The sequence below is a fragment of the Calypte anna genome, chromosome Z (genome assembly GCF_003957555.1).
Source record: "Calypte anna isolate BGI_N300 chromosome Z, bCalAnn1_v1.p, whole genome shotgun sequence".
Taxonomy (NCBI): domain Eukaryota; kingdom Metazoa; phylum Chordata; class Aves; order Apodiformes; family Trochilidae; genus Calypte; species Calypte anna.
This window is the reverse complement of record NC_044274.1, coordinates 28,698,053-28,711,590: the sequence shown is the minus strand read 5'-3', so window position 1 is coordinate 28,711,590 and position 13,538 is coordinate 28,698,053. Positions and strand designations below refer to the sequence as shown.

Below are 13,538 nucleotides of genomic sequence, written 5' to 3'. Positions count from 1 at the left end.
TTTGGCTATGATACTGCTTAATTCAGCTATAAAGAGAGGAACTCCTCACAGGTGCATGAATTCTGCTAGCAAATCACCAAACAGGTGAAGTACTAACAAATTTTTTTATGCCTGAACTTAGCTAGGTAGCCATTAAACCTGCTATTATTATAGCTATAAATTACAGCAGAAGATGACATTAGAAACATGGACAAAATATTAATAATTCACTGGCTTATTTCCTGAAACAAAGTAACAAACCTAAGCATCTCTTTCACAAAAGTCCTGTGAAACCCTTGCTTTAAATTGGTTTTAAGTGAGCCCCTGGTCTAAAGTAATATTTTTTAAACGTTGACACATGTCCTACACAACAAAAGACTCCACAAGAATAGGCGTTTATACCACCCCTTTTTTATTTTTCAGCCAGAATCATAGAGTATTTCAAGAATCAGGTTTTTACTCCTGAAAAAATCCTCCCATCTCTTTGGCATTGGAATACATTCTGTTATAGGAAGATTTTACTTTCAAGATCATAGTTCAATGCACTAAATTTACACAGGTGTAGTTAACTTTTGAAAACACACATCAGGTTGTTGCGAAGATGCTAATAAACCTAGAAAAAAAAAGAAAAAAGCCAAACCAGGAAAATGAAGACTAACGAGCTGCTTCCATTTACAACTGTGGAGTAAGTGACAGCATGAGAACTCCTTTTTCATCATACATGCACTAATTAGCGCTTTCTATTAATTCTAAATTATAAACAAAATCTTATTCTACCAGAAACAACCAATCAAATAGTGTGTTCAAAACAATGTCATCTTACTTTTAAGAATTTTTGTAAAGGTCATAAACCAAAACCAAGTTATACACTACTTCAGTAAAAGATTGTACCTAAACAAAGTCTGAAAGCTGTTTTTTTTAACAGAAATTACTAAAATATTTTTAAAACATCTAGAATACATCAGTCAAATCAACACTTCATACCATGTTTGGATAAAAAATTCTTGAGTAAAAGTAGGCTGTTGAATTCAATCTACTCTTCTGAATAACAGGATCATCTCTTCAATGCTGATAAACACTTCACCTGCACTGCATCAAAAAAAAAAAAAAAAAAAAAAAAAAAAAAAAAAAAAAAAAAAAAAAAAATCCCTTTAACAAAAAAACCCCAAAATTTCACTCCCCAGAAGACTGGATTATAATAACCCTGAGCAAGTTCTATAGAAGAGGGACAGCAATTACTTCCACAGATTACAGATTAAAAAAAAACAAAAATTCAAGTAGCAAAGTTTTTGTTTGTTAGTTCTTTTTTTTAGCGAACCTCACTCTTTCCACCAGTGCAAGCCCAGTTTGAAAGTGTCTACACTTGACTGTTTAAGTAGGAAGTGACCCAGTTTAGCCAAGCGCTCCTTCTGGTCCATTTTGTAAAAAACAAAACAAAACAACAAAAAAACAAAAACAAAAACAAAACAAACAACAACAAAAACAAAAAACAAACAAAAAAACACAACCCAAAAAACCCCCAGAAAACCTAAAAAAACCCCAAACAAAAACCCCACATACAATTTACTGTATATTACAGAAAATAAAACCAGAAAACCTCCTAAACTTGAGTATGTGTCAAAGAGCATTTTTTAACATCAAGCCAACATTAGCAACAAACAAGCAGACATCACCAATTTTTCAGTGTTAAATTACTGTAAATACCAGGTCTAACTGGACAAAAAAAAAAAAGAAAAGAAAATCCCCAACTAAAAATCAAAGCTTTTTTTAAAGGCATCCAAAGAAGCATCCACCAGTGACAGTCAACTTTGCATCAAAAACTGCTTGCTCAGAAAGTTATCCCTCTGAGTATTTGTAACATACTGTATTGCCAAAATTCTATTCAAATAAATAACTTTCTGATAAAATTTAACATACAGAATGACCTACAATGTTAACAGTCATGTACAGATTTTTGCAGCAAACATGTGAGTTATAAACTGGCTCTGAAGTCAAAATCATAGCTTATGTGTTATTTCTTGAAAACATATGATCCCCTCTAAGATTAAGGTGTTGGAGCTGGTACTGTAGTACTTCTGTGTCAGCAGGTTCCTTAATACTCATTTTGTCTAAATTGAGGTAGTCCAAGGATTTTGAATAAGCCTTTTTACCTTTTAAAAGGCAAAGAGGCAAGGGACCATGAAGTGCCTTACAAGGTTCATATGGTAAAGCCTTAGTGCATTTATCCCCTGAGCTCGGCATCCGTCTCCTTGTCCTTCCGTTTACTGTTGGGATCTCATAGGGCTGATAGCATCTACTTCTAGTTTTGTAAAAACGAGAGGAACGGGGAAGTCCTGAATCAAGCTGTTTGGAGCAAAAGTTTGGCCCGGATTCCCCTTTATTCTCTTCACTTCCTGTACACTTCTGGGCTAATTTTAGCAGCTCTTCTCCAGTTGTGAAACCAACCAGGTAGTTAGAATCCATCCGAAGGATCTGGTATCCCGCAACTGTCCGTCGCATTGGCGAGCAGGGGGTGCTGGAGCAGCGGGGCTTCTCTGCTTCCATCCTGCCCACAGGACTCACATCTGCAAGAGGCACAGGAAGGGTAGGCAGGGTAGTTCTGGAGTCTCCGTTTATGTCAACTTCCATTTTAAACACAGTGCTGTCCTCCTGAAAATAAAAAAGGGTCTGATCAGGAATAGAGCCTTAATTCAACACAAGGAACCCAGAGATCACAGAAATTAGATTGTGTATCAGAGAGAGAGGTCATGACCAGTGCTTATCTGATAAGCCTTGTCTTTTGTTCTACACAGTGCTGAACAACAAAACTATGATAAACATCAGCCTTTTAATTTATCATGGGTATTTTTTAGTTACACATTTAAAAAATACACTCCAGATATTCTTTAACATTAAAAACACTCTAGACAGCTCTACATTGTAGACAACAAAGAATAATATTTCCTGTTAATTTTTTCATCCTTTTAATCCATTTGATTCCTTACAGCCCCTCACTACATCTAGTAGTGCATCCACAGCGAATTCTCTCATATTCAATCATATATTTTTTCTGTTGACAATAATCTCACTAAACGAAGCTTTTAAAAAGTGTGTCTAACAGCTACTACCTTAGTTCAAGCATGACCACAGACCAGACCCCACCTACTGAGGGTACAGCAATGCCTCCCTCTTCCAGATATGAAGGCAGCTTGCTTTTGATTCAAAGAGTGGCATCCTAGCTGCTCAGCAGCTGTCACCAGCAGTCCCTCCTTTGCAAACAACCCTATCATCTCATTCCGTATCACAAAAGACTTATCTTCTTGCTTCTCAGAGAATGAAAATGGAGTTGACGTCCATTCAAGACAATGCATAATTAAAGATTTCCTTCAGAATTAAAACAAGTACAAGAGGAACAACATGGCATATCGTCACGGACTGTAACTATTATTATTTTATATTTTGTTTACAAGGAAATATTAGCCACTGGGCATATTCGTTGCACAAATTACAAAAGTAACCATCTTTATGGTTTAAGCGAATTACAATGGTTTAGTTAGGGGAAAATAACACCACACTGAAAAGGAGGCTTTAGGAAGGGGTTAATAGTGGGAGAAAATGCAAGAAAGCGGGTTTGCAAACAAATTACTCACCCCTGAGTGAAGCTTTAAGAAAAGAAAGTAGGAATAAAATAATCACAAATATAACATAAATCCATTACTTGACATAACACCACCAGATATTACACCATCAATAAAACGTATTACAGGTAATAACAATTCAGGAGCAATCATAAAAAGTATCATCATGCTACAAGTTCCTCTGCTTAGGCTAGAGGTTGCCAGCCCTTCAGCTGTCTCTAAGTAACACCTTCCAGTGTCAGCACCAGAGTAGCCAGTTCCAAAACTGTACACTATGGCGTTTGGGATCTCCTAAATTGTAGAGACCTGGAATCCGAGAAATTCAATCTCATTCCGTCCTTATACACAAATGACATAAAGAAAACAGCGGTTTACAGTAAACACAAGGAAAAGAGAACCTAATTCTTACTCCACACAGATTACCCCGTCCATGCTAATTTTATGCTGTTTATCATTCACATCAGTTACCATGTATTTGGATACAATGGAGTTTATAGGGCAGGTTAAATTTTACTGACTTTTGGTAAATTTATCAAAACTGTCTGTCCTAGCTGCAGGGATTGTTTGATGTTCCTGGGAAGCTTCTTATCAGAGCTATTATCTTGAATAGGGGATTATCTTGATAAGGGGAAGAAAGCATTCTTTCTTGGGTAGCTATTTACCCCCCCACTGATTGTTAACAGCAGAAACTGCATAATAAATCTTTCATCCCACTTAGCCTAATAAGCCTTTTAATTAACCTGTTGGTAGTTCCACTATGCTGTTTGCTTGCAAGTGATAGAGAATATGAAATGTCCAGTTAGTATCTTCGCTTTTAGCCCACTGTTGCACCAGGTGGGAAATAAAATGGGTCCCAGTATCAGACTGAATACTGGCCGGTCCAATCGATCCTGGTAGCAAAACCCCAAGAACTTTTTTTCAGAAAAGAAACCATGTTTCCCCCATTAGCTTTGGCACAGACTTCAGCACAAGTTAAGCCAGATATAATTTTCACAATAAGAATACTGACCTTCAGAAGGGTCCAATATAAGCAATCGCTTTTTGTATTTTGGGGCTTCTTTATTAGGACTAGGAGTTTTCATTATTAAATCCTTTTCCTTTGTGGATCCAACTGATTCCTGATTTTTACATTTTTTATCTGGGCCTTCTTCAATTTGGAAAAGGTCAAAAAAGTATTCAATTTGACTGTATCATTTTTGAATTGTCCCCCTTTGAGATACTTCCTCAGGGGAGTATCTGTGCCTGTCCAGACAGTACATGGTTAATTACTTTGAAGGGCCCTCAGAGGATTACCCTTTGTTTCTTAATTATTTTACTAATTTCCTTAAGTGCTGTGCTTACTGTGAGCAAACCTTTTTCCAAGACAGAATATCATTTCTCTGACTCCTTTAATGACTGAGAATAAAAACTTACCATCTATGGCTCCAGATGGCCCCTTTTGCCAAAAGTGGTATGATAATGCACTAGAAATAAAAATCCATTCTATCGTTATTGGGTCATCTGAGCGGAGAGGTCCCAGCATCTAAAATGTCTGTGCTTCCAAAAGGAAGAGCTTTAGCACCTCATCATGGAAATGATTCCACTCCAGTGTCGGATGTTTTTTTAAACAGATAATATAAAGGTTGTGAAAGGAAGGAATGTGCCTTCTCCAGTATTGTAATGTTCCCATTATTTTTTGTAACTCCTTTTCAGTTGTGGGTGCTTTTATTTCTCATAGCTGAGACAGAGTATTGGAGAATATTCCATGTTACCCCTTTCCATTTGATTCTTAGAAATTCTGTTTCTTGGGATGGAGGTTGCCTTTTGTCCTCAGGAATGTATGTCCTAAAGGCTACTGTCATTCCCCCTTTCACCAGAGAGAGTTAAAGGGAGAGTGGCAACACACAATAACGCCTCTTTGTATTAAGTCAGAAATTCTCTGATCCCCTCATTTGCCGCAACTGGAATAGGATACTGTATCACATTTGAAATTTTGCTTTGGGCATGCCTGGAGCAGTTTGCAACAGCCTCACTTTTAGTGTGGGTGTGCCAAAATTCTGCTGTCTCTTCACACCCGACCAATAAGAACAACCATTCCTAGCAATTTTAAGGGATACCATCTACAATCATTTGGGTTTTAATTAACTCTTCGTCTCCCGCTCGTTTCAGGGAAACTCTACCCATTTTTTTGAAAGACAGGCTTGCCAAAGGTGTCATTTACAAATATAGGCTTTACAAACAAATCAAATCCACGTTTTTTTACTGCATCAGATTTTAGCATGCAGACCTGTGTGCCGAGATCCACCACAGACGTTTCAGGATAGCTCTTTGGAACAACTGCACACTTAAGTTCCATATCGCTGGTTTTATTCAGAACCAATCTCAGCACATTTTGCCAGTCTTTTGGAGGATTGCATATTTCAGGATTTATTATTTATTATTTTCTGACCAATCCTTTTCATTTGCAGGGATTTTCTCTCACAGTTTATTTAAGGGGTCAGTTGAATTTACTGAATTTACACCGGTACTATTCTCCTGTCCCTGCCATCTTTTTTGCCCTATTATTTGCAAAGGGCTTTTTAGTTTCCCAAACTGTTTGAATTGCTAGATATCTCCCCTGAATATAACCTTGTGGTCCATTAAAGTTTTTAGATGACCATATGTAAAACTGTGGCTCAAAACTAAGGGTGGAATGTCTTTTCACTTTGCTTCCTCCTTAAGCCTTGCAAAAGGACCCAGTTCCCCCAGCAGCAAATTGTTTCTGTCTCGGGGGTTTTATTTTGGTGAGTGTTATTTCTCTGTCTGCCCCCTCTAAAAAAAACAACAAACAAACAAAAACAAAAAAACCAAACAAACAAAAACCCGAATTAAATTACACAGTATTTAACAAAGACAAAGATGAAAAGGGGGTTTCCCTTGGCACTGTAAAAACTTTTCATTGTTTTGAAACCACCACAGTAAGTTACTCTCAGCAAAAGGACTGGTTCTTTGTAAACTATAATGTGCATTGCTACTTAACTAAACTAGAATATGAGATTTGATAGAATGTGAGAAATTTTTTGGTTGGTGGGTTGGTTGGTTGGGGGTTTTTTTAGGAACAGTATTAAATTTCTGCCAATCCAACTACTGATTTTTGTTTTGTTCTAACGAGATGCTTTTTTTTTCCCTAGATGCTAAGCTTGCAGGTAGTACTGTTTGTTAAGTACCAAAGATCTATCTCATTGATAAAATGCTCAAAATTGCAGTAAGTAGATGGAAGAATGGAAAGCTGGCAATAGATTCAGTGATACCAACGCTGTAAGAGTCAAACATATTGGAGAGGGCTATGAAGCCAGTTTCAGTACTTCCTCTTCTCCATGCTTCTACTACTTAATATATGCAACACAGTTAAGATACATTAGTCTGTAAAACATCAGGACTAAGCAGTAACTCACCCACCACACGTTAAGGCAGCACACAGTTTTTTTCAATTGCCTGTCAGTTGTCTATGCCTTTCCCCCTACTGCCTACGAAGTAAACTTCAGATATAGTATGTGCTCTTGGAAATGCCATCTTGTTTCTCTGTCACTGAAATATGCTGGTGTGGTTAGGTACTTTTAGAGTTTTCTGGAAAGAATTATTTCCAATCTGCAAGTAAAACAAATGAAATAGATGAAAGGGAAAGAAGAAAAGAAAAAAGTCAAGCTTCATTTCAGCTATGTAAGAGTACCCACAAAGGTGCTGCATTTCTTTTTCTAGATCTGAGGCAGACAGGCCCTAGACTTTAAGATGCAGGCAGTTTGTAGTTTCTTTTATTGCAAGCTGCGATACTGTTGCACATACTGCTAAAGCCCGACGGGTGTTTTCAGCCATCTAAGTTTCCTTCAGCTAAAGTAACCTAAACTAATATTGTTTCACTATGCTCTTGAAGTTCTCTCGTAGAAGTTGTATTATGTTTTACAGACTAATACCACATTTGTAGGCACAGGAAAGGGGGTTAAAAAAGTAAATTACAGAAAACAAGCTCCCGAAATGTATCAATAAATTACACACATTCTTCACCAACATTTGCTTTTCCTTAGGAGAAATACCAAAGTAATCTAAAAAAAAAGTGAAATGCAGTAATATTAAAATGTTCTGCCACATGAGACCATTCAGATGAACTATGAACAAAGTTTGGCACATATTTTTAAATAAAATTTTTAATTAAAATTAAATGCAAGAAAGTTATATTATGCTTGTCACCTATGTTATGATCCTGCAGGTTTCAAGGAAAAAAAAGAAAAAAGGAATGGCTATTACTAAATTAATAAAACATGTGCAATAACTCTAGGAGGCAATGCAAAACAACAGTCTACAAAACACCTAGCAAAAAGAATAAGTACAGAATAGGGAGGGGTGGGGAAGGTTCTTATCAACAAGTTAAGTATTAAGCCATTTAGCAATCCAGTACACTGGACAATAAATACCACATGGTTTATACGGAATAAGGAATTAGTAAATGTTTTGCAAAAGAAGATCAAAGAAATTTCTAAACATATGTTCCTACTGCAAGAAGAAAGAACTATTTAACTAATTTGTTACTTCTTGTAATTCACATAGCTTTAATGGAATAATTATAAATTTTTAAATGTAGTTTCCTGGGTCAAGAGGATATAAAACTAATTACTAAGCAAATAACAACTAGCTACACCAGCAACTATCTCGTCCCACAGAGAGGAGAGCCAGCAGACCAGGTCAGCATGACAGAGTGTGCAGTTTACACAGAAAAGAGATAGATGGAATTCTAAAAGTCAGTTCAAGGTAATGAATTTTTTACGAGCAGACAGGTTTTTAGCAAACAGGTAAGTAAAATAAAATTTTACTTGGTTGGTGGGAGATAAAGGTATTTAATTTCTACGATCTCTTTAAAAAGCACTATTAGATTAAAATGTTTAACAGAGGGCAACTTCGGTGAAATACTTAGTACTTTAAAATAACATGACTTCCTTACTGGATGGAATCGCAGATACAAGCTTCCACCTCACTCCATCAGTAAGCTGATGCTCCTGACTAATGTAAAGATAGCTGTTTACTGGTACTTACTGTATTACTTATTGTAATAAATGGTTGTAATATATGTTAATTAATTTGTATTCCTAACCAGTGAAATTCAGAATTAAACTGAGAAAGAAGTGAATATGGAGCTAGACAAAGCAGCTGAGACATGTAATTTTCCACTGTTTCAGTGTGAACAAAACAAGGCTCTAACAAGACTAACTTCTGTCTCGAAGATAATTAGGAGTGTAAGTCTTGTTCTTAAAACAAGGCACTGCCAAGGCCAACTAGGCACCAAAGGAATGTGAACATCTGCAAAAGAAGAACATAAAGATGTCACAACCAGCAGATAAGGGGAAAGTTATGGCTAGGGTCTGATAACACCTTGTAACAATATAATGAAGTCAGCGAAATCAAGAAAGGTAAAAAGTTCAAGCCTTGAAGTTCAAGCTTCATCCAAAGACCCCTTGTCGACCCCCAGATATCTCCCCAAAAGAGGACTCCGTCTGGACTCTGCCTATCATGAATATTATAATGGAATTATGTAATACCTATGAATATGTATGTAAACCCACCTCCTTTTGAATATTCACAGAATTGTAATCAATATAAGGTAATTCTAGAGTTTTAGAGGTGTGCGTGTGAGTGGAGCAGAGACTCCCCATGGATCCAGTGCTGTTCTGCTCACTGCAATTTCAATTTTATTAATTAATTAAACCATTAACAGAATATTGAGTCTCAGTCATATTTAACATTATCAAAAAAGAAAACAATATTAAAAAATCTGACACGTATTGTAAATGAAATAATTCTTACTCTTTAGCTGGTTAGTAAGTTAAAAATATGTTTCCTTTTTATTTTGTCCTCTTTGTATTTTTTTATTTTCATCTTATCACCAAACAAAACACATTTAATTTCCAAAATCCTCTCCAGTTTCAGGCTAGCCCACTTGGAAAACAACCAGCCAGCCAAAAAAACTAAACAAAAAAACCCAATCAAAAAACCAAAATAAAACAAAACCAGCAACAATACAAAACCCAACAACAACAAAAAACCTATACAAAAACCTGACTGGTCAACAAACATTACACTGAACCTGAACAAAACCAATTCGATTCAGCCTTTGACTAGAAACAGCTGTTTAAAGAAAGCTACTATTTAAAAATAATATCTACTCAAAGACAGCAAGAAAAATATGTTTAATCAAAGCAACCTAAGTTTTTTCGGTTTGGTTTTTAACTGATGCACTTTAAATGCCTAGCTCTTTGACTTGACTTAATGCAATCTTCAGCAGGTATCTAGGTGTGTCTCATTCAACTATGACCATTCACATTGCTAAAGGTCTCATCCTCAAGTTAGTTATGTACATAATGGCTTTCAAGTTTTGTTCTCTGCTTCCTTCTCAAATGTACTTGTTCTTACTTGATTGCTACATAATAAAAATTAATAAAAGCCCAACTGCATATGCAGGTACAGTAAAATTGTGCTAAACTTACCCTAGTGTGAACAGAAAACACTGACCTAGAATAATCAGTTCATCTGACCTCACTGTAACATACCACATTTGCATATGATTATGCGAGCCTGGTGGCTGGAGCTGGTCTTTGCTGACCTGAAACTGGTCAAAGAAGAGAACACAGAACATGAAGAGAGCCATGCTACAGTACTGGCACTGTTATGCAATAACTTAATTTCAGTGATTGCACTTCCACTGTCTCACTTCCATCCACTTCAAAGTCACCATGAGAACCACTCTCCCCCATCCTCAGTATTCTATTTCCTCAAGGGAAAAATAAAATAAAATAAAGCAAGCATACTACATAATGCAGAATATGGTTCAAAATACACCAACAGCAGGAAGGTGGTGGGAGAAGCAGCCTTCAGTAAGGGAGATGGCTGGGGAAAAGTAGGAATGATAATCACTGCTGTACCCTTCTACTCCTCATAGTAAAACAAAGCATTGTTTCCTGAGTTCCAGCTACATGCCTCCTGGAAATGCTCCAAGGACTCTTATACTGTTCAGGAAGAGCTGTTTCAAGAAGTCAACCAATTTTTAGTACAAACAGCTTGTCCTGCTCCCCATCACAGGCCCTCTCCATCACTCCCACTGAGATCTGTGTAAGTACAGGCTTCAGCCATCAGTTCACTTCCACATGTATGTATGCATGTACAGTAATGTACTGCACTGCCCTTCAGAACCAACAGGCCAACAAGTAAGATAAGATACAGTCACAGAAAGCATCCACCACTGTACATCATTTGTTGATCTAAGTGTATGTACCTAAACACCCTGCATAAAAAGCATAAAAATAACTTTTATATAAAGAAATTAAGACCTAAAACTATTTTCCTATGTATCTGTAGACCACTCAAAACAGCATTTAGATGTTCAGAGACAATCCCCCAGTATTTTAACATGTAGAGACTCAAGTGGGAAAACACTGGCCAATAAACCAAAGCAGCTTAGAAAGCTTTGTACTCTGCAAAATAACACTTTAATGCACATTATAGTGCACAAATGCAGTCAATTAGTACCACTGATGGTAAAACTGACATTTAAAAAAAGCTTTTGAGTCTCAACTTACATAGAATCATTGAATGGTTTGGGCTGGCAGGGTCTTAAAGACCTACTAGTTCCAATCCCCCTGCATGGGCAGGAACACTTCCCACTTGCTCAGGCTGCTCTAAGCCCTCTTCAATCTGGTCTTGAATCTCCTCTTCAGGGAGGAGGCATCTGCAAGTTCCCTGGGCAACCTGTCCCACTGTCTCACCACCCTTCACTAAGCAAGATTTATAACAGAGAAATTATAAAATGACCCACAGAAGTCTGGGCACTAGTGCACTCTGTTACTATCAGACAGAGCTGTAAGGTCATACTCCTAAGCAAGTTTTGCACATGCCTAGGAGTATGAGTGGTATGATGAGTTTTGAAGTTCCAACTGATAAGAGAAATAAATGTTATTAATAGATACAAGTGCTTACAGATGAACTCTGACTTTTCCACTGTTTCCACTGTTACTGGCAGCTGGCATCGAAAGCACACTTGAGCAACCTCACTTCAGCCTTCATGATTCACATGACACGACAATTCCCCCGGCTTCCTTTCGCAGGCGGGTACACTAACTAACACCCTGTCCTCCTCCGAGACCTGCCTGGACACCTTCACGAGGGCTACGTGTCCCTCCTCACCGCCTGATGACTTCCAGAGCATACACCAGCTGCTGCTAGGGAAAGCGAAGCAGCCGTGGGGTGGGAGCGCAGGGTACACGGGCCTGCGGGTTGTTCCTCCGGCGGGGAGCACGGGGCTCGGCTCACAGAAAGGCCGGTGACAGAACCCGCCAAGACCCCCACGCTGCGGGGGGAAACCAATCCTATGCGCCTGTGCCCGCAGCCATGGGAACAGACGCCCCATGGCTCCCAAACCGGGAGCAGCCCCGCTGCGGCGCACAACAGCGCTGAGAGGGGGCAGAGGCGCGACCACCACCCCCCGCGGGAGGGCCGGGCCAGGCCGCGCCGAGCGGCAACACCGTGGCTTCCCATGGGGCCCCACCGCGGCCCACGCCCGCCTCTCACTCTCAGTAATACCGGCGGAATCTCGGCACACCGCCGCTTCTTCCGGGGCTCCAGAGTCGGCCCTGCCACCCTCCGCCCGACGGCTCCTCCCGGGGCCTACAGCCGACCTCGCTCCACTGCCGGCGGGCAGAGCCGAGGCCCAAGACACCTCCACCCACGGCCGCGCAGAGCAGCACCATCTCCGCCTCCTACCTGCGTTCCAGGGCGGCGGGGCCCACCGTGGGGCGTAGGAAGAGCAGCGAGACACCGAGCCTGGCGAGCTCCGCTTCTCATAACCGGCCCAGTTCCGCCCGCCCCGCGGGCCGGGCCTGGAGGCGGGGCGCGGGCGCCGGCTGATGACGAATGGCAGCTATGGCGGCGGCGCCTTGCAGTTGGACCTCGGCCGCGTTGGGCTGGTTGTGTTGAGGGGTAACCGGGGGAGAACCGCCGCGACCCTGGCCCGGCTAGCGCCGTGGCCTCCCCTTGCCTCGTCACTGCCCCTCCGGCGCGCCTCCTTCCCTTCTTTTTGTATAAAAGCCTGTGCGGAGGAGGCTGGGGGCACCGCCACGGCTGGGGCGGGGCAGGAGCTGAGCAGTAGCCCAGAGGGCGGCCTGGGGCTGGCTCCCCCCGGGAGCGGGGAGGGGGCATGGGGGGCTCAGGCAACGAAGTTCTGCGGGTTCTTGCGGTTGGGGCCAGGGTGGCTCAAAAGACACCGGGTAAGTTGTGCCGAACCAGCCGAAATGTCTTCCTGGATCCCTCAGCAGAGGCAGCCCTGGGGTACTTGGCAGCGAGCCTTGCTGACACAAGCTTTCCATCCGTTCCACATACTCTCTACCCTTGGTTGGAATAAACTAAATTCTCATATTGCTTTTCTACTTTGTACACAACTCTAAAAAGGGCTCAAGTATTCACCTCTTGGTTGTTTCCTCTTCACTGAAATACTGATACCAGTTATTAGTTGAAATAGGTAAAATTTTAAGAGAAAAAAAAAATCACATGAAAGAGAACACAGAAAACATGCAGAATAAAAATAGGACTCACATAACAGTAAGAATTAGACAAAACCAGATCCCAACAGGAGGAAAATGTCCCAAGTAGTGAGCAACCCGGCTTTGAGACATGCCTGCAAGACAGATGAAAGGGATGGGAAGGAGCATACTCCACTGCTACCCACAACTTTTTTTTGGTTACAGAATTCAGCATAGGACAGAAAGCCACTGAGTAATTGGACTCACTGTATCGATGTACCATTAGCATACTAAAATACCAACCCCATAAGCTAGAGGGACCCCTACTAATAAGAAGGCCCTTACTCTTTGAGCATGAGTAGTAAAATTTTTTAACATTGCCACTTTAAATGGAAATGAGGAATTAGTTAACTAGTTATGGGTGCAA

General features: G+C 40.1%; 1 protein-coding gene across 1 annotated transcript; it reads right to left on the bottom strand.

Moving 5' to 3' along the window:
- Positions 1-1,506: 1,506 nt before the first annotated feature.
- On the bottom strand, positions 1,507-12,487 carry CZH5orf30 (chromosome Z C5orf30 homolog). Its single transcript, XM_030468031.1, has 2 exons — positions 12,357-12,487; positions 1,507-2,628 (listed from the first exon to the last, which is right to left on the bottom strand). Exons 1-2 carry the CDS (start codon positions 12,435-12,437, stop codon positions 1,984-1,986), a joined length of 726 nt encoding a protein of 241 aa, XP_030323891.1. The 5' UTR covers positions 12,438-12,487; the 3' UTR covers positions 1,507-1,983.
- Between the last annotated feature and the right edge of the window lie 1,051 nt (positions 12,488-13,538).